The sequence below is a fragment of the Xyrauchen texanus genome, chromosome 28, assembly GCF_025860055.1.
Source record: "Xyrauchen texanus isolate HMW12.3.18 chromosome 28, RBS_HiC_50CHRs, whole genome shotgun sequence".
In the NCBI taxonomy this organism is placed as follows: Eukaryota; Metazoa; Chordata; class Actinopteri; order Cypriniformes; family Catostomidae; genus Xyrauchen; species Xyrauchen texanus.
Window position 1 is genome coordinate 11,362,094 of NC_068303.1, and position 20,104 is coordinate 11,382,197.

A 20,104-nucleotide genomic window follows, 5' to 3' on the forward strand; every position below is an offset into this window, starting at 1 on the left:
TTAAATTTCTTTAGAAAGTCAGCTGACCTAAGGTTCTTTTGTTGTTGTTGGTCCTTAAAGAGTCCTTTGTAGAAACTGATGAAACTGCCATGGAGCCGATGTTTATTGAGTTTTTGGGTTTGGTTATCTGGTTTCGATGTCTAATAATTTGTTTTTGGATGCAGTGAGCGTTCACAAAAAAAGATATATTAAAATCCTATTATTAGATACATAATTATGCTATAATAAAATACCTATACATGTACTTGATTATTAAATTGTATTTTATGCATCACATCTAGATGCAGTAAATGTAAACTAATAAGATTTATTCAAATCTTATTATATACATTAAATTAAAATGTAAATATGCATGTTATAATATACATTTACATGTACTTCACAACTAGATGCAGTGAATGTACACTAAGATTTATGCATTCTCATTAGATACATATTTAATAATATATTTAATAATATACCCATTTGTATGTACTGTATGTTTTATTTTTTAGTATACACTAAGATTTATTCATATCTTATTTTATATTCATTGAATTATATTTAAACAAATTACATTTATTTTTAATGTAATGAATAAGATTTTAAATACATTGAGGTGTGAGACTACGCCACCACGAGGACTTCGGAGCACATTGGGAATTGGTCATTCCAAATTGTGGAGAAACGGGAAGAATTTGTATTTATTTATTTAATTTTTTTCTAGTTTTGACATTTATTATTTAGCATCTTATTTGTGCATGTTTGTAGAATTTGAAGTAATTTGGAGGTTATGCTATCTCTTTGTGATCTAATGTCAGTACATTACTTAACTGACATGATGGAAGAACAGTTCATATTAAAGCTGACACTGAGTGCTTTTGGACCAGAGCCAGACTTAAAGTGCTGTTCAGCTTTACCAGGCTGAATGGGCCAAATATATTTTCCTTTTTTGTCAAAGTTTCAAATTGCAGTCATTGTACTCGAAAATCTAATAAAGCAGCTTTAACAACCAATCAAACTAATATTTGTACGTTTTTGTCCTTTGCCTTCAGAATTGAAGTTCCACTGACTCATTAGATATCAGTTTTTGCAAATAACTTTGATAATTTGTAATTTGCGCATCACATTTTGGGGTAATTGTTCTGTTTTAGGGATGGAAGAGAAAAGGAGGATGCTTGCTTATATAACAGTTAAGACTGGTGTGTTCTATATGTGTTAGACACAAAGACCATTTGAGAATAAAATTTGTAGAGTCGGTTACAAAAACTTGTGTTGTGAAACATGGACTTTAAAGAAGGAGCACAAAACTATACAGAATGTTTGATTATCTTTGACAGATAAGTTGATAACTGCTTAGCTTGTCCAGATGGCTCGCGCTGCTGTAATGTCATATTTTCTCATTGAATCTTGTGCTGTTTGGCTGACACAAGACTGCTTTCATATGCTCACACACAAATTTGACAAAATGTATGCACAATTAATCTTGTTAAAATTGTGATTGGTCCTAGTGGGACTCAATAAATCATATGGTGAGTGACTAGTTGACTTGAGGCTGACAGTGTTGACAACATTAGTTGTAGTCGACTAGTCTGTGAAACCCCTAGCATGTTGTGTATGCAGAGTATGTTTATATAATTAAATCGCAACATTTAGCAAATTAATAATCACTCTGGGATATTTTAAAAACTGCTTATCCGGACAATCATTTAAAACGCCTTCATGTCAAAATAAAGGTTTAGACAATAATAATGTATATTAAAAAAAGTTTATGAAACATCTCACAATCAAGAGTGCTGTTGTACTGAATACAAGGTTTCACCAAGGTTGTCATTTATACTGTGATGTTCTGTTGTGCAGCACTTTATTCAACAAAAAATAACACCATTGTTCTGTTTTTGATAATGCTGTGAGAATCGTTATAGAAGCACTTCATTTTATTACAAAAAATACAATGCTATATTGAAAGCAATTGTTTAAAGTTCATTTAAAAATGTAATGACACCATGTTGATGTTGACATGGGGAAATAATCAACTGAACATTTCATAGGCTACCTTTTAAAGAAAAATAAAGGATTGTTTACCTTATTTTAAAAAATCTTAAGGAAACATGTTTTTCAGCCAACTATCAATACACAATATGAGAACTTTAATTGTACAACCTTTTTGTAGTTAACTGCAATCTTTACCTTTGACAACATTTGGGGGAATATTGTTAGTCTAGCATGTGTGTTGATGTAAATTAAAGTAATTCACATTTCGAAGTATCTGTGACTTGGAAAACCCCATAAGCTGGAGAAAATGCAAATACATTTTTGCAGTGTAGCATATTATCCATCTTTGTTGTGGTTTTGAAATTTGTATCGAGAATTGTGAAATTTTACTGGGATTGGTAACAACTACTGAAATGTTATCATGACAACCCTATTATTTATATATTCCTTCTTATCACAGGAAAATAGCTTGCCTTGCTTTGAGTTTCCTTCCCCTACTGAAGTGATCTAACTGCAGAAAAACGTTTTTTACATTAAACAGGTTTAAGCATAAAAATGTTTTTATTGGAATGCCTTGCTGTGTAAAGCAAATAAACAGGAAATGGTGGAGGGCAGAGGTAGTCGGTAATGAGGCACAGAGAGGTCCTTACCCCTCCAGACTTTGTAAACAGACCATTCTCACCTGCACAATGCTGCATTGATCGATTAGTCAAACATGTCACGCCGGAGACTTGTCCTGTGTTCGTGCTAAGCTTTCATTCAGACCTTTCCCTCACTGTGCTAAGGTTCTGTTCTTCACAAACTCTGTTTGGCAAAAGCAAAAGACTCCCAAACTGTGTAAAATAAGACAATCAAGGCTTTGTTTTCCATCAAAAATGTCAATGTTCAAACTACTTCAAACAATAGATTGTTTAATGATAAATTATGAAATGTGCACTTTCCTACACATTAAGTGCTCTTGAAACACTAAAAAGATGACTGCTTTTGTGTTTGAGGGTGATTGAAGTGGAACCCATGAGTAGTTCTAGGGGTGGGTTTCCGGGGCTTAAAGAGATAATTCACCCAAAAATGAAAATTCGGCCATTCACTCACCCTAATGTATTTCCAAGCCAAAATGACTGACTTCTGCAGAACACAAAAGGAAATTATTTCATGAATGTACCATTGACTGAATAAATTACAAAGGCAGTAGATAGCAATTCACTATAACACTAAACAAGCCACCCAAAAGTGTGATAAATGTAGTCCATGCAACATATTCTAAATATTTCATATTCAAAGTCATATTCTAAGTCTTCTGATGACATATCATTTTGGATGATGAACTGACCAAAATGTAAGCAGTTTTTTATTCTTAAATAAAATCTAGTCAGATCATTGATAGTCAATAAACAGTTATGAAATCCAATATGGCATCTACTTTGATAACATCAAACCTCATTGGATCTTGTGTGTCTTGTGACTTGACATCAAATTGTCATCGGTTCTTGTGACATCCACTGACCCTAGAACCACCAGTAATGGATTTTCTAATTAGCTCCAGCACACCAGATCAATTTGTCTTAAAGCTAAATGAACATTACTCTCACTGAAACCATGTCTTGCCTTACATTTTTGGGGCCTGTCCAATTCACTTTACATTATTGATCAGGTTTCTAAGCCTTAGTCATTTTTCGAATGTCTTTCAATTGGATGTTTATTCCAGATTTTTCATTTTGCTTCCACAGGCCCCCTGTTGCCAAGACAGACCCCTCAGGTGCAGAATGGGCCATCACCAGAGGAGCTGGAGATACAAAGAAGGTAAGAGCTAGCAGTACAGACACTGACTTCAGTAACCTGTACAAATGACTACGAGTAAAAAGTATGTGATGTAGTATTCCACAAAGGGTTTCAGATATTTTAATGCTAATTCAGTGTGCATTAACTAAAAGAAGCCTCAGACTATGTACTAACAACTACAGCCATGGCCAAAAGTATTGGCAGTGACATCAATTTTGTTTTGCGCAAAGTTTGCTGCTTCAGTATTTGTAGAAAATGTTTTCACATGTTTCTATGGTATACTGGAAAACAATGATAAGTGTAAAGGCTTTTATTGGCAAAAACACTCAATTTATGCAGAGAGTCAATATTTACAGTGTTGACCTTGTTCTTCATAACCTCTGCAACTCACTCTGGCATGCTAGATATCCGCTTCTGGCCGAATCCTGACTGATGGCGATCCATTCTTTACTTATTAGTGCTCGGATTTGATCACAATTTGTGGGCTTCTGTTTGTCCAATCGCCTTTTGAGGATTGACAACATGTTCTCTATGGATTAAGATCCAGGAGTTGCCTGGGTGCGGATCCAAGATTTCAAAGTAATGATCTCCGAGCCACTTCATTATCACTCTTGCCTTGTGACATAGTGCTCCATCATGCTGGAAAATGCACAGATCATCACCAAATTGCATCTGGATCGTTGGGAGAAGTTGCTCTTGCAGGACGTTTTGATACCATTCTTTATTCATGGCAGTGTTTTTGGGCAGAATTGTGAGAGCCCACTCCCTTGGATGAAAAGCAACCCTACACATGGATGGTCTCAGGATGCTTCACTGTTGGCACAACACAGGACACATGGTAGCGTTCACCTTTTCTTCTCCGGACTATCGATTTTCCAGATGTCCCAAACTGTCGGAAGGGGGCTTCATCAGAGAAAATATCTTTGCTCCAGTCTTCTGCTGTCCAATCCTTGTACTTCCTGCAGAATTTCAGTGTGTCCTTGATGTTTTTCTTGTACCAGGACATTTCCTAAAAGTCTTTGCCTCACTGTGCGTGCAGATGCACTCAGACCAAACTGCTGCCAATATTGAGCAAGCTTTGCACTGGTGGTGACACGATTCAATAGCTGACTCCTCAGGAGGAGACTGTCCTGGCACTTACTGGACATTCTGGGTCATCCTGAAGCCTTCTTCACTGCAGTTGAACCTCTTCTCCTTGAAGTTCTCGATGATCCAGTAAATGGTTCTTTCAGGTACAATATTCTTTGCAGCAATTTCCTTGCATGTGAGACGATTTTGATGCAAAGCGATGATGACTGCAGGTCTTTTTAGAGGTAACCATTGCGAACAAGAACACAATGATTGGAAGCGCTTCTCTCCTTTTATAGCAATTGGTCTGCTCTTATAATCCAATCAGAATGATAGAGTGATTTCACCTGACTAGTACTCATTCACACTTTCACAGGTGCTGCTGATATGATTAGTGAAATGATGTTGTCTGGTCATTTTGTGCCAGGACCAAAAAAAAAAAAGGTTTTGTGATAAAGTTGGCCAATGAAGCTTTTTGCATTTATTTAAAATGCATCTGATTTTTTACACAATAATCTAGAAACAATGTGAATCAACACCACAACAACTGAAGCAGAAATATTTGCGAAACACAAAATTTATATCACTGCCAATACTTTTGGACACGGCTGTATTGTGTAAAAAATATTTTGTGACTAGTGTCATTGTAGTAATACCTTATTCATTAGGTGTATTTGTCATTGAAAGTGTACTTAAAATAGGGGGGTTACTAAGATAAAGCTTTACAATATAATCTATAGTCAGCCGGTCATTATCGCAAGGATGAAAAAAAAAAAAAACAGGTTGATCAGGTGTATTGGATCACCCCAAAGGGGTTTATTTTGGCATAATGACCAGCTGACTGTACAATATTCCTCTTATTACATGGCTACTTACCAAATAAATAATTAAATGGGTATGAAATAATGATTTGTTGAAATTGTTATTAGAGATAGTTCACCCAAAAATGAAAATTCAATAGTTTTTTACTCCCCCCTGTGCTGTTATAACACCATGTGACTTTATTTTCTAAAACAAAGGGATTTTGTAAAAAATCTTGCTGTCAGTGATGTCATACAATGACAGTATATGGTGACCACCTCTTCAAGCTTCATAAGAATGCAAAAGTATAATTGAAACACGAATTACATTCGTTTGTATGTTAATGTGTTTGTCTGTTTGCGTTTCTGCAACAGCTGGATGGCATCCGCCCCCTAACAAGTTATTGCAAGGGAGCTTTGTATGGCTTGCAGGTGGCAATGGATGAGGAAATTACAGACATTATTTTTAATTAGTTAAGTGGAAAAATAGAAACTGAATAATAATAAAAAAAAGACCAGTCAAGTAGCAGTTAAAACAGTATATTTAGAAATTAATATTGAGTGACTGACAATTTAGACACAATTGGATCAGTTTTTTGTTTGAAAAACAACCAGGATCAATGCATGTCAGTGAGAAATGCACAGACTGAAAATCACAGACAAGTGGAGGAGTAAAAACTGTTTCAGTAATTTCAGAAAATTAAATATCAGCACTCCTTTTGATGTATTCAAATAGTTAGAAACTTTGGTTCATTTCATATTCATTTTTCAATCAACATGAACGACTGTCCTGTTAAGGATTTAGCTTTTTTGTCCATACAATGCATGTAAATGGTTGCCATTTAGACTGCTGGCTATTTGACAGTCCGAAAGGCAAATTTAGGCAGCATAAAAGTAATCCACATGACACTAGTCAATCAATTAATGTCTTCTGAAGCAAATCGATAGATTTGCATAAAAAATAGAAGATTAGATGAATAGTGATGATCTTCCCCACACACAAACATTTCTCCATCAATGATGTATCATCATTTCATGAGACCTACTTGTAGTCTGAAACGCCCGGTAAAATACTGAACATGATCTGTCTTTTGATAATGACTCAGCAATGGTCATCTCCTATTTCGTTGCTTCACAAAAGATGTCAGTTCTTAACCGGCTTCATCTGCAGAGCCTCTGCAGTCAGTTAAACATTGAATGTTTGGTGCAGAGCAAGGACATCTTTGGACAATGCTGTGCATCCTGAAGAGCAAACATTGTTTGGATGGGTTTGCGATTATGTGTGTGCTCCACAGCATAATGAAATGCCTGAGGAGGGTGCTTGGTATAAGAGAGCTTCTGAATACACTGGAGACTAATTTACATTCATGTGTTTATCAAGTTGTCTTTACCGGGTGTTTTTTGGGTTTATTAAAATAGTGGTGGAAATTTTGGTGCGTTATTGTTGCAGTTAGGGGGATAAATAGCTTTGGCCTTCCCTCAATATTGAGTTATAGCCTACTATTTCTTAATCGGATATGTCAATTTCAATGGAAAACACTAGTATGATACTGTCCTGTTAAGGAACAAAGTTCAAATATAGTAATTCATACATTCTCGCAGCTTGTGTTCATCAGCTAGGTGCCATAGTGTGCATAGTGGAAATGTTCCTTATAAGGATATTTTCCCCAGTCTGTGAAAGATCTGACAGAAAGTGGAGGGCTCGTATTCTCTCAAAGAATGTCTTTGAGTGCGTGTAATGGAGCTGGCCTGCTGCCACCCACCCGGCCACAACATGCCGGCCCACAGCCATATTTAGCTATTGCAGTCAATGAAACTGGGTGCATGCTTAGTGTCTGATGTCATCCCATGATGCAGACCTGATAAAATGCCGGCCAATCTCGCTGTGATGGAGGGCACAGGAATGAGAGGCATTCATTTAGAAACGGCCGTCAGAGGGTCTGCTTCATGTCAGAAGATGAATTGTTAGTGCTATCATATGGGTCTGAGGACCCTGGCAGTGTTAATGATTTTGTCAAAGTGCTGCTCAAGTTAAAGGGATGGTTTAACAATGGTTAAACGTTCTGTCATCTACTCACCCTCTTGTTTATCCAAACTGGTCAGACTTTCATTCTTTTGTGGAACACAAAAGTAGATGTTAGGCAGTGTGTTGGTCTCAGCCAACATTTATATTCATTGTATGGAAAAACGATACAATTAAAGTAAATTGTAGCTGAGACGGACCTTCTGCCTTACCTCTCTCTTAGTGTTCTACAGAAGAAAGTTATATGGGTTTGGAACAACAAAAGGATGAGTAGGCTAAATGGTGACAGAACTTTCATTTTTGGGTGAACCATTCCTTGAACTTTAAAATAAAGGACTTTAACACAGAATGGAATTTCAAATGCTTTTCAAAAAGTTACCTTGAAAAATGTGTGAATAATAAATATTTTATTCACAGAACTTTTTTACCACTAATAGGATCCATCTATAGAAAAAAACATCTATTTTGTTCTCTATTAAAATGCAGGGTTCATGTGCCAGGATAACATGGTACGCTTTCAGATTGAAAGACTGCGTAACAATTTTTCTGGTTTGATTGATCTCTGTCTCAAATAGGTATGGCATTAGTGTGTCAGATCCCAATCAGATGCAGTGGCATTAAAGAGAAAATTGAAACTTAAAGGAATTGTTCTCTCAAAACACTAATTCTGGAGAGATGCTTTGACAAGGGCCACATTTTTATGGCTAGATGACTGTGTCAAAGTCACTCAGGTCTTTACTCCTTTACCCAAGGATGCTCGCTTGCCAACTAATCTACACAGACCTTGGAATGTGGCCTTGTTAGATGATCAACATTTTTATCTTTTAAATTTTTGGGTGATCTATTCCTTTAAGACACTCTGCCCATTGAGATCGCTGTTTCTGCCCAACAGCAGTTTGGTTTCACATCTGGATTTCTTTAGGATGTGTCAGTGGTCCATGTTTGTTTGATTGATTGTTTGTTTGTGTGAAAGAACCAATATGTTCGAAAATAAAGTCCAAGATTTTTCCCCCACGCACGTTTCAGTCTTTTTAGTGCTCACATGTTTTGAATAAGAGCATTTCTGGAAAGACCTAAAAAATGATCTTGTGGTTTAAACAGTTGAAGTCAGAAATGTACATACACCTTAGCCAAATACATTTAAACTCAGTTTTTCACAATTCCTGACATTTATTCATAGAAAATATTACATGTCTTAGGTCAGTTAGGATCACTACTTTATTTTAAGAATGTGAAATGTCAGATAAATGTAGAGAAATATTTATTTCAGCTTTTATTTATTTCATTATATTCCCAGTGGGTCAGAAGATTACATACACTTTATTAATATTTGGTAGCATTGCCTATAATTGTCTAACTTGAGTCAAATGTTTTGGGTAGCCTTCCACAAGCTTCTTACAATTTGCTAGAATTTTGGCCCATTCCTCCAGACAAAACTGGTGTAACTGCATCAGGTTTGTAGGCCTCCTAGCTAGCACACTTTCAGTTCTTTCATCGGATTGAGGTCAGGTCTTTGTGATTGCCAATACCTTGACTTTGTTGTCCTTAAGCCATTTTGCCACAACTTTGGAGGTATGTTTGGGGTCTTTGTACATTTGGAAGTCCAGTTTGCGACTGAGCTTTAACTCCCTGGCTGATGTCTTGAGATGTTGCTTCAATATATCCACATAATTTTCCTTCCTCATGATGCCATCTATTTTTGTGAAGTGCACCAGTCTCTACTGTAGCAAAGCAGCCCCACAACATGATGCTGCCATCCCCATGCTTCACGGTTGGGATGGTTTTCTCATCCTTTTTCCTCCAAACATAACGATGGTCATTATAGCCAGATGGTTACATTTTTGTTTCATCAGACCATAGGGCACTTCTCCAAAAAGTAAGATCTTTGTCCCCATGTGCACTTGCAAATTGAAGTGTGGCTTTTTAATGCTGGGTTTTGAGCAGGGGTTCTTCCTTGCTGAGCAGCCTTTCAGGTTATGTCAATATATTAACCGTTTTACTGTGGATATAGATACTTGTCTACCTGTTTCCTTCAGCATCTTCACAAGGTCCTTTGCTGCTGTACTGGGATTGATTTGCACTTTTTGCACCAAACTACATTCATCTCTAGGAGACAGAATGCGTCTCTTTCTGGAATTTTCCAAGCTGATTGAAGCACAGTTAACCTAGTGTATATAAACTTCTGACCCACTGGAATTCTGATATAGTCAATTAAAAGTGAAACACACTGTCTGTAAACAATTGTTGGAAAAATTACTCTTGACATGCATGAAGTAGATGTCCTAAAGAACTTGCCAAAACTATAGTTTGCTTAAATGAAATCTGTGGAGTGGTTAAATAATTAGTTTAATGACTTCAACCTAAGTGTATGTGAACTTCTATCTTCAACTCTGCATATGCTTTTCGGTCCAAAGTGGATACCTTTGTGCTCTTACATGCTACATTTGTTTCTTTCATGCTCATCTTATATAGTGGGGAAAATACATATTTGGTTATCTCTCTGGGCACCAGGACGTCACAAATTATGGTTTCCAAAGGATTACATGAACAAAGATATAGATATGAGTTTTTAGCTTTCAGTTTTTCAGAGCTCTTTACCTACTCCACCTCTTTCCTCCAGCACAGCCGCAATGACATGTGGGTCGACAAGCTTTCAGTGTGCTAAAAATGTACGCTATTGGTATTTGATTAAGAAGATATGAAGTGGCATAATGGGAGTCTAAAAATAGCCACAGGTTTGCTGCGCTGCCGGTTCTCAGCACATCTGTCAGGTGGAGGCACAAAAGCCAATTTTGTTCGCCATATCTCGCAAGCAGGACAAGAATAGAGTCATTACCACATTAACAGACTGATAGCATCATTTACAGCTGATTGTCATACTCAACGCCACTTCTTCATACTTCAGCACAATAATGTGTTTGGATGTCTCTAATTTCTTTAAGAATGACCTTGATATGGCTAAAGTCCACATAATGTTTCAGACTGATTTCAGGATGTAGTAAATTTCCGTCTCTGTTTGAAGAGGTTCTTCCTTTTGCGTAAAAGGAAATCAGTGAGCCAAGCCCAAATCTGTTGAAATATTTGAAGGAAGCCTTGTAAAAGACACCATATGGGTTAGTTTAAACTCAGCATAGAGACCAAATCACTGGGCCTTTCCAGGACAGAGGGAATAGCACTAGCCAAAAGGATTTCAACATGGTGCACATTCTGCTTGCTTTCTCAGAATGGTCTATTATCGTTGTTTGATTGCATATGGCAGTTTTCCACATTCAATTATTTATTTAGGTTTTTAAATATTCTGTATTCCAGTGACTTGTTCTTATTTTACTTACTGTAGTTGATGCATTACTAGATTTTTACGTTTTGTGATGTTTGCGTGGTGTTTGGGTGCACAGAATTTATTGCCACAATGCTAGGGTGTTGTGGGTGGTTGCCAGGGTTGTGATATGGGGTTGCTAAGTTGTTTTGAATTGTTTTAGTGTGTTGCTATGTATTCGCTAGTCTGGTCCCAAGACATTGCTGAGGTGACTCCAGTACAAGTCTATGGGATTTTTTTTGCATGTTTTATCATATGACAGGGAAAGTTGTGAGTATTACTCAAATAGTATGCCGTCTCCTCAACAAACAACACATTTTCAGGTTTTTTATATAAGTTATGTACCAAAGTATAATAGTTTGTTAAAAATTCTAATAAAAGTTTGAGCAATATTAAAATGATGCTGATAATTATATTTTTCTGTGCAATATATACATTTTCTGTATTTTTTTTTTTAGGGAAGAACCGATATGGAATTTTTTCTGATACCCATTATTCACAGCTCACTGTGGCCTGTATCGGCGAATATTTTGGTAGTAAAAGTATAAAAAAAAAAAAGAAAAAGAGAATGCAAAATCTCCTTTACCCGTGAACATTAAGAAGTAGCTGGTTATTCGATCTAAGAAATCTATGGTTGTTACGATTGACAAAAAGTTCACAGTAAGGCTTTAAGGATTGTGTAAGGCTTTAAAAACATACAACAACATCTTATATTGCACTCTAAATTGGAGAGGGTAGCCAGTGCAGCGATGCCAGAATAGGGGATAGATTGTGCATCCCTAATATTATTTTATATATGTGTATATTTTCTTTAGAAAACACAGAAAACTTTCCTGACTTGGTTTTCTTTTACTTTATTTTTCCTGTTTTTTTTGTTTTTTTTATTTCTATTATTCCTTGTTTTTAAATCCAATAAAGTCATACTGCTGTTTAGAATCTGTTGTAGTAAATTGTTGGAAGACATTCCGAATCAGGCTGTGAGCCGCCTACACTCCCTCAGCTACTGTTTCCTTGGTAACTGATGTCAGGAAAGGAGACGCCAATAAATGGATCTGCTGCATGTTTCCCATCTCTTAATTCCATGTGGAAGAATGGGGATGTTTGAGCAAAGACGTAACAAAATTTTGCCTCCCCTTTAATTTTCTCTATTTTCCGAATACTCAAGACTGTAGCACAATTACCAAAAGATTAGCACAGATTTCCAAATGAATCTTGTTTTTGTTCATTGCCTGCAATTTGATCATTATTCTTTAAAGGGACCGTGTTGACTTGCTGGCTTCTGTGGTCTGTCTTAAAGGGATAGTACCCAAAAATGAAAATCACTTACTTAACCTCATGATGTTCCAAACCCTTCATGACATTCTTCTGTGGTGCACATTCTATTGAGACATTTTGAAGAATGTTGATGTTGCTCTTTTTTCATACAAAGAATGTGGGGACTGAGAATGTCCCTTAACCTTTTCTAACATCTATTTTTCATGGTCGTATAGATTTGGAACGAAATGAAATGAGTAAATTCAATTACAGAATGTACATTTTTGTCTAAACTATCGTTTTAAAGGTGAATTGTATTTTTGTACAAGGATATAATGTAAGCAGTTCATAAGGTCCATACGTGCAAAGTATTGCATTGTTTGTATGTTGCTCGGCCTGATATGTCAACTTATGGCTCAACCAATGGCATGAGTATGGGGCAGGACTACTTGTTTTTTTCTGAACAAGGGATGACCCTTCAATAACATTTCCAAATAAGCAAATACTTCACCTTTTAAGCTTTCCTTTAAAAGATTCTGGAGGACACTATGACATTTTATTCTTTAATCCAAAATATGAGAAAAATCCAAGAGAGGCTCCATAATGTCACTACAGTTGGAAAATAAAATACATAGCACCTTTAAGAACATTAAACATAGACCACCAGTTCTGCTCTGTTTTTGAATACTTGGCTGAAAGGGGCTATTACATAAATGCATAGAAATGTAGATGAACCAGAGAGCTTGTTTCTCCTTAGAACAACATGATCTGAAAGAGGTGATACAAACGAAAACCAACTTTACTCAATTTAGCAGTCTGGGTTGATTAAATCCCCTCCACACCATATTTCAGCCCCTTCCACTCTCTCGCCACAGAGCAGGGCCCGCTTCTAATTTTAAGTGTTTGTGCTGCTCGTTATTTCCGTATGTTATGATCTTCTATGCCAGGGAATGCGAATGTGTCCGATAGGATTACGCGTAAATAAATCGCTCAACAGAAATGGTGTGAAGTGAGCAACACTTGCAAACAGGTCTGGGGCATCGTTCGTATTTAAGAAACAAGTAGCACACACATTTGATCCCATAAATTCTCCTTCCTGTTGTTCAAACGGAAGATATGTTTTTTTAGAGTTTATTTTTTAAACATGGCCGCTTCCGTAAACAAGTAGCACTTGATATTTACGACCTCTTCACCTTGCCCTATTACGACCATAGGATCATTGGATTACATGGCAGTTTCTTCATGAACTTTAAACCATACCCGACCTATAAGTTTCATGTTCCATCTTCCTTCTAAAGGGGCGTTCACACAACGACAATGCAAATCACTTTAATTTCCAATGGGATATGGCGATATCCTGCAACATGCTGCAACATGAACTATGCAACAATTTAGAGCAAATTTCATCTTTAAGCAAATGAGTAGGGCAGCAATGTGGTGACTACAAATTAGAGTTCAGACAGTGATTTTCTGCCTGATGCAGTTGGATAGTGCAGTCAAGTAGAAAACCCTATAACCTAGGGATGGGTCAAGATTGCTAACTAGTAATTCAACAACTCAGTTTTGTCATAGATATTTATTCGTTTGGATATTTTTAACAGTGGTGGTTTAATTGGCATGCAAATAGAGTGCTGTTCTTTAGCTGTTAATCCACGAACACACTACACTTTGCGCTCTATTTGCTTCCATTCCATCTGAAAGCGGGAGACTGGAAACACAAGTTCATGCAAAGGATTTTCGCATTCTGCTGTGCCAACACTGTGCACAAAAGTTCAAGTTTGATGAACTTAGACAGTTTGCAACCAAAACCCTCATGGAAAAGTTACATCTTTTTAGTTAATTCCCTTTACAGCGCCTTAACTGCAGCCTTACATGACCAGATGGATGTCTTTGACAATTTAATGTTTTTGAACATCCAGCTCAGGAGCGATATGTTTTTAAGTTACAGTTTCAAGTAAAAAATAGTCCAACTTTTAAAAACTTGTTTCAAGACAACTGCATTCTGTTACATTATGTTGCTTTCCATCTAGATGTTTTTGAATGCAAAAATTCGTCTTATGTAAACACCCCATAAGAAAGGCTTCCAATAAAGGACAGGTAAACAAAACAAAAAATCTAATTTTACAGGGTTTGTTTTAGAATGGTTAGACAAATAACGATTAGTCGATTTAAGAAAAACATGAACATCCCTACTACAAACAGCAGCACAGAGATTGGTGATCTCGCTGTCACATTAATTTCTGTCACTGTGAACCTGGCTAAAATTAGATATAGGCCTCTAATATCAAATGTTGGTTTTAGCACAGTTATTTTTTGTGTTCTGTCAGCGCTTGCCTCTGGAGGAAACATGCTCTAATACCCTACTCAGGAGTTGAATTATGGCAGGCTCCACTATGGCTGCCCTGGTCTTTGGGGGTAGTGCATTACTGCAGACATGAACGAGGATTGCTCTACTCTTTAATTATATTGTGGAGAGCATGGTTCAGGCTCAGCTGGGATTTGTAGAAGTGGACACTCTCAGCAATCCATGCTTCAATGGTATTACATAGTGGAGCGGCTTGGTTGGAATTCACCCTCTGGGAACCCAGGTGCAAGAATAACCCAGAAATAAGACAACTAAAGTGAGCAGATATGGTGAACTCAGGCAGTAGACCAAGCATGTGGAAAGCTCCTTTCAGAGGATCTTCATAGTAGTATACTAGCCCATGTAGATATCCGGTCAGCTGTATATATTTGTGGGGTTTGTACTAATCTCAACTGCACTTGCAGTACTGGTTTCAGAAAATAAGAATGGACCCTTCACTAAGCTCCACCCTGCTTATTTAATGATGCTCAGACAAGTTTTACAGATAAATAAACTGTTCATAAATTAGAAAACAGTTAAATAGATATTATTCTTATGTGGGCTGGAATCACGTGTGACTTCAGAACTGTAGAGACTGCTAATCAGAATGGATGAATGCACTTTATTTATATACAAATACGGTTGCACCGATGTGTTGGCTACCGATATTTATGGGTCAAATATTGACCAAATAAAACCATTGGCATATTGGTTATTGGAAAACGACAATATGAAAAACTGATAGTTTATTTATAATTTATTAGTAACACACTTTGTAAAATCTCTGGGATTTCATATGCAAAATCCAGAAACAATAATAGACACAATATGTATAAATGTAGAAGATATTATTTATTAGAACAGTAAAATGAAAAAAGTGCATAAACTTTTTTTTAAAGCATAATTCCAAAGTAAAATGTTGATCTTATGACCAAATTTAAAAATTTTTTCATTAGTGTGAACAGAACGGTTTCCAGCATACTCACTATAATACAGCAGTTACCAAACTGGGTAAAGAGTGCCATGAAATCTCTGCTTAGTTTTATATTTGAATACCCACCTGTTAAAAGTACCAACAGTACCAAGTTCTGACTCAATTCTTTACACATTCTGTTTGACTACAGCCGGCTGCTTTCAAACTTTCACCTGCATATGTTTGTGCGGGGTCTATAGAGCATTTGTGTCTCAGTGTCCTGATGTTATATATGTTAATATACATAGTTAAATTCACAGCATGCATTCTGATTAAAGTTTTCAAAGTGGGGTTTAGCAAAAGATCAGTTGACTATTGTAATTTTTAAGGAGCTTTGTGAACACATTTTTAAGGGATTAGTTTTTGTTCAGAATTGAATCATCTGTACATGTGACTGTAAATGCAGTGTTTGTAATGCAAAGTATTTGGTACTGATCTGATATTTAATGGGGAAATTAACTTCAGTTTCACTACACTTTTAATAAAGTATGATGATGAGTTGGAATATTGTCTTGCATATGCCTTGTTGCTTCAGTCTGAGGTTTAACTTAATCCTAGATATAAAAGTTGGGTTTAAATGACATTCAGAGGACAAGCAAAAGTTTGAGCAGGTGTGACTGCGTCTGTTGGAGCCTTGGGCACAATAACCTGTACTTTTATAGGGATCTTTCACATTTTGGGTGTGTTTTTCCCATCTTGCTCTCTTCCATGGAAACATGTGGAGGCATGATGTCACCACACCTGAGCTGGCCTTTGTCAGATTGTGATGATTGTCATTCTGTATAGAAGTCGTACCTGGCAAGGTTCCAGGAAATGACATCATGCACACCCTTTCATTCAAAAGGTTGTGGGAGGTTAGCCACCAAATGGATAGGGCCAGCAGGTTCACCTCATTTAATGCAAACTCCCAATGTCAAGCATCTGAGATTTCTGATTATTTCTCACCTATTCAGTTTCCTATTGCACCATTCTGCCGGCTAAAATATGGTTGAAAATGTGGTTTTAGTGAGCTGTTGCTGACGTTTTCACAATAGGAGCTCATTTAATTTAGCTAAAGGTTAAAGTGGGTGTCTTAAACGTATAGTTCAACTTCCAAAAATAAACTTTTATAATTTACTCACCATTCACTCATAATTTTCTTTCCATAACATTAGTGTATAAAAACCATGGTTCTCAAGAAGGGAAACTGAAAGACCTCCCCTCATCTGTTGCTCTAAAATCTCTTTCTTGCCATTATGCACATTATAGAACCAGTTACATTTGGCATCGATTGATTCAATCTTAATGCACCATATTGGAATATACACAAACTTGAATGATATTAGAGAGCAGAGGAGAGGATTATCAGTGAATAATGACAACTGAATTATAACTGACCTTTTTTCCCTCATTAAGTTATCGTATGGTTTAAGAAGACTTGGAATGTAGCACAAAAGTTTCATGGACTACTTTTATGGTGTTTTTGTTTTGAAATTTCTAGAGCTTGACAACCACTAGTCACCATTCACTTTATTCCTTTAGAGTAAAATATTGTGACAAGATAGCATGTTATGGACAATCTCAGTCCACATGTAGCCTACAAAATGACTAATGCTGCATTCTTAAGTAAAATACAAAACCAAGTCATACTTGTATTGGCATTAGTCTAGGTGCATTTGATTTGGTTTTATTTATGAATGTTATTAGTCAATGCTGTGTTCTGCCCCACATCTTTGAGCAAAGTCCTTCTGTCCTGCTGCAGCCACTGTACCAAAAAAAATGTTACTTCATTTGCAGTCCCTGCTGTCCACATTCTAAATGTATCTGGTCCACTAATGTAATTACACACTGGAACACTGGGGATGAGGATGTGCTGGATGCACTAGAGGACTGACAAGCAAATCTTTCATAAACACTTACTTAGCAGAACATCTGCACACAAGCTGATCTGGATGCTGAAGTTGGCACTTCTCGCACCTCTTGTGACCAGTTTTGGGCATGCTGCCCTCTAGTGTATGATGTGATGTACTTATCTGCCTGTATCCCAGTTGTGATATATTCTGCAGGCAAATCATTTTGGTATTTTTTCAGCTAAAAGCCTTTCTTAAAGATTCAATCTATCCCAATCAATTTTAACAACTTAATATTTCCAAAATCACCAAAACTATCAATCTAACAGAGATGGAAAATCAAGTTTCGTTGTACTCCAGTCATAAAAAAATGGACTTGGACTTGTTAGCAGTTGACTGGGACGCCAGATTAGAAACTTGAGAAAGTACGCTTTCAAACATAGCTCTGTTTGTAAGAGCAGCCCAGACACCATTACAGACCGAGGGTGTATTCAAAAATGTTGTTTATTTTTGCAATTCTGTTTGGTGGCACAGAAATGACATACTTCAGCTTTAATCAGTTACTATAAACTGTAACTAAGACAATCTCAATTTTTATGTGTTGGGGGTCCCTGGGTTTACTGAGAGCCTGGGTTGAAGGACCCAGGATCTGTAAAGTTTGAAAACCTCTTCTTAAAGTGATTTGCATATTCACCCTGTTACGCAACAATAGTGCCTCACTTATATCTAATTAGACTACTCATCCACCTCCAGGTTAGACAGTTTGTGTTGCTCTAATTCCCAGTCCCATCTGGTCCAGTGTGCACTCATGCATTCCCCTTCGCTCTTATGTCCCCTCAGGCAGCTGCAGGAGCTCCAGCGTCAGAAGGAGCAAGAGAGGGAGCGGCTGGAGCGAGAGCGGCTGGAGCGAGAGCGACTTGAGCGAGAGCGGCTAGAGCGGGAGCGTCAGGAACGGGAGATGCTGGAGCGGGAACATGCTGAGAGAGAGCGTCAGGAGCGGGAACGACTCGAGAGGGAACGTGCCGAGCAGGAACGCCAGGAGAGGGAGCGTCAGGAACAGGAGCAGTTAGAACGGGAACGACAGGAACAGGAGCGCGCTGAGCGCGAGCTGATTGAGAGCGAGCGTGCCGAGAGAGAGAAACAAGAGAGGGAGCACCAAGAGCAGCTGGACAGAGAGCAGATGGACTGGGAGAGAGGGAGACGCATCTCCAACGCCGGTGAGCATCTTTATCTTTTCCAGTGTCTTATCACAGATTGGATAAGTAGATGGATGTACTGGAGCCAGTAGCTGAGTGAGGTTTAAACACTAACTACCTAAACAGGTGGCTTTTCTTCTGTTATAGACTGTGCTTAGCATGGATCTGCCTGAAATGCTGTTAGAAATCATTTTTTATGGTGTTGTGATTGTTACACACTTGAAATTTCCTTAAAATAGCTTTTCCTAATAGGGAAGTAGGCGTTCAGGTGTTTGATTTTGTTGTTGTTGCAGTAAATTATATTTATAGTGGTGATGGACTGATATATTGGCTAGGCAGATGAAACTGAGAAAGAGTGAGACAATAGTGAACAAATAGTTTTTGTTTTTAAACAAAAGCATATCAGATCCAGCTCAAAAATTGTTTAGTGAATTTGGTAAATATAGTACATACGAATAATGCACACACATTTGTAATTCTAGTTTCATGTCAAGCTATTCTTCATGTGAAGTAAGGAAGCACTACCTCTTTTCGTCTTAATATATAAAGAGGACAACATCTCCAAACGTGTCCATCTGTTAGTATGTTGGACGACTCTGAATTAACAGCTTGAAAGGTGATGAAATTTAGGGAATGCTAGGGATACACATACTATATCCACATTTTCCTCATGCTGTTCCTTGTGTGCAACCCATTAGGCTAAAGGTAACCTGCCAGAACTCCAGGGTGTCACACGTTGAGAGTTTAGGTGACGATTTTTAGCCAGAATTTAAGGGCCAGTATTAAAGCCGCAGTGGTATGCTTGACTTAAGTCTCCTAGATATGGGGGAAGGGTTGTTTATTCTACAAACAGTGTAAAAGAGGTCAGGCCTCAGGCTTTGTCAGGTGCTGTCATTTTATGTGTGATGCAATACTTTGCATATAGCAAGATTCATAGTTTCACAGAAACCCCTCAGGTTTAGATTACTCAGAATAGATTACTCAGGTGTGGGTCATCACAAACCAGATCTTTAAATTACCAATAACTCAGCTGCTTCTGTTACACATGAACATGTTAGTAATCCGATTTTATGAAGCAGAAGTCAATATAACAGAAAACTGGATTGTAAATCTTTACAGCTTTTGCCCCTTTATAAGAATAGAACAATGTTGTTCATTTTACTTGCTCTCAGAAGCTCTCAAGGAAGGCAAGAATAAGGGGCCTGTGTAGCTCAGTGAGTATTGACGCTGACTACCACCCCTGGAGTCGTGTGTTCGAATCCAGGGCGTGCTGAGTGACTCCAGCCAGGTCTCCTAAGCAACCAAATTGGCCCAGTTGCTAGGGTGGGTAGAGGGTACTCTCTCTCAATGGGGTGCATGGTAAGTTGTGCATGGATCGTGGAGAATAGCATGAGCCTCCCGTGCTGAGACCCACGGTGTGATGCACAGCGAGCCACATGATAAAACGCGCAGATTGTCTGTCTCAGAAGTGGGGGCAACTGAGACTTGTCCTCCATCACCCGGATTGAGGTGAGCCACCACACGGACCTGCTAAGTAGTGGGAATTGG

The 20,104-nt window shown here is 37.6% G+C and overlaps 1 protein-coding gene across 5 annotated transcripts in view; it reads left to right on the forward strand.

The window, feature by feature from the left end:
- enah (ENAH actin regulator) overlaps positions 1 to 20,104 on the forward strand; it is a 138,378-nt gene that overhangs the window by 94,314 nt on the left and 23,960 nt on the right. For all 5 annotated transcript variants that reach the window (XM_052095378.1, XM_052095377.1, XM_052095375.1 and 2 more), the window contains exons 4-5: positions 3,702 to 3,774; positions 18,201 to 18,577. In XM_052095378.1, coding sequence (XP_051951338.1) covers positions 3,702 to 3,774; positions 18,201 to 18,577 — 450 coding nt within the window. The remainder of the gene's footprint in view (positions 1 to 3,701; positions 3,775 to 18,200; positions 18,578 to 20,104) is intronic.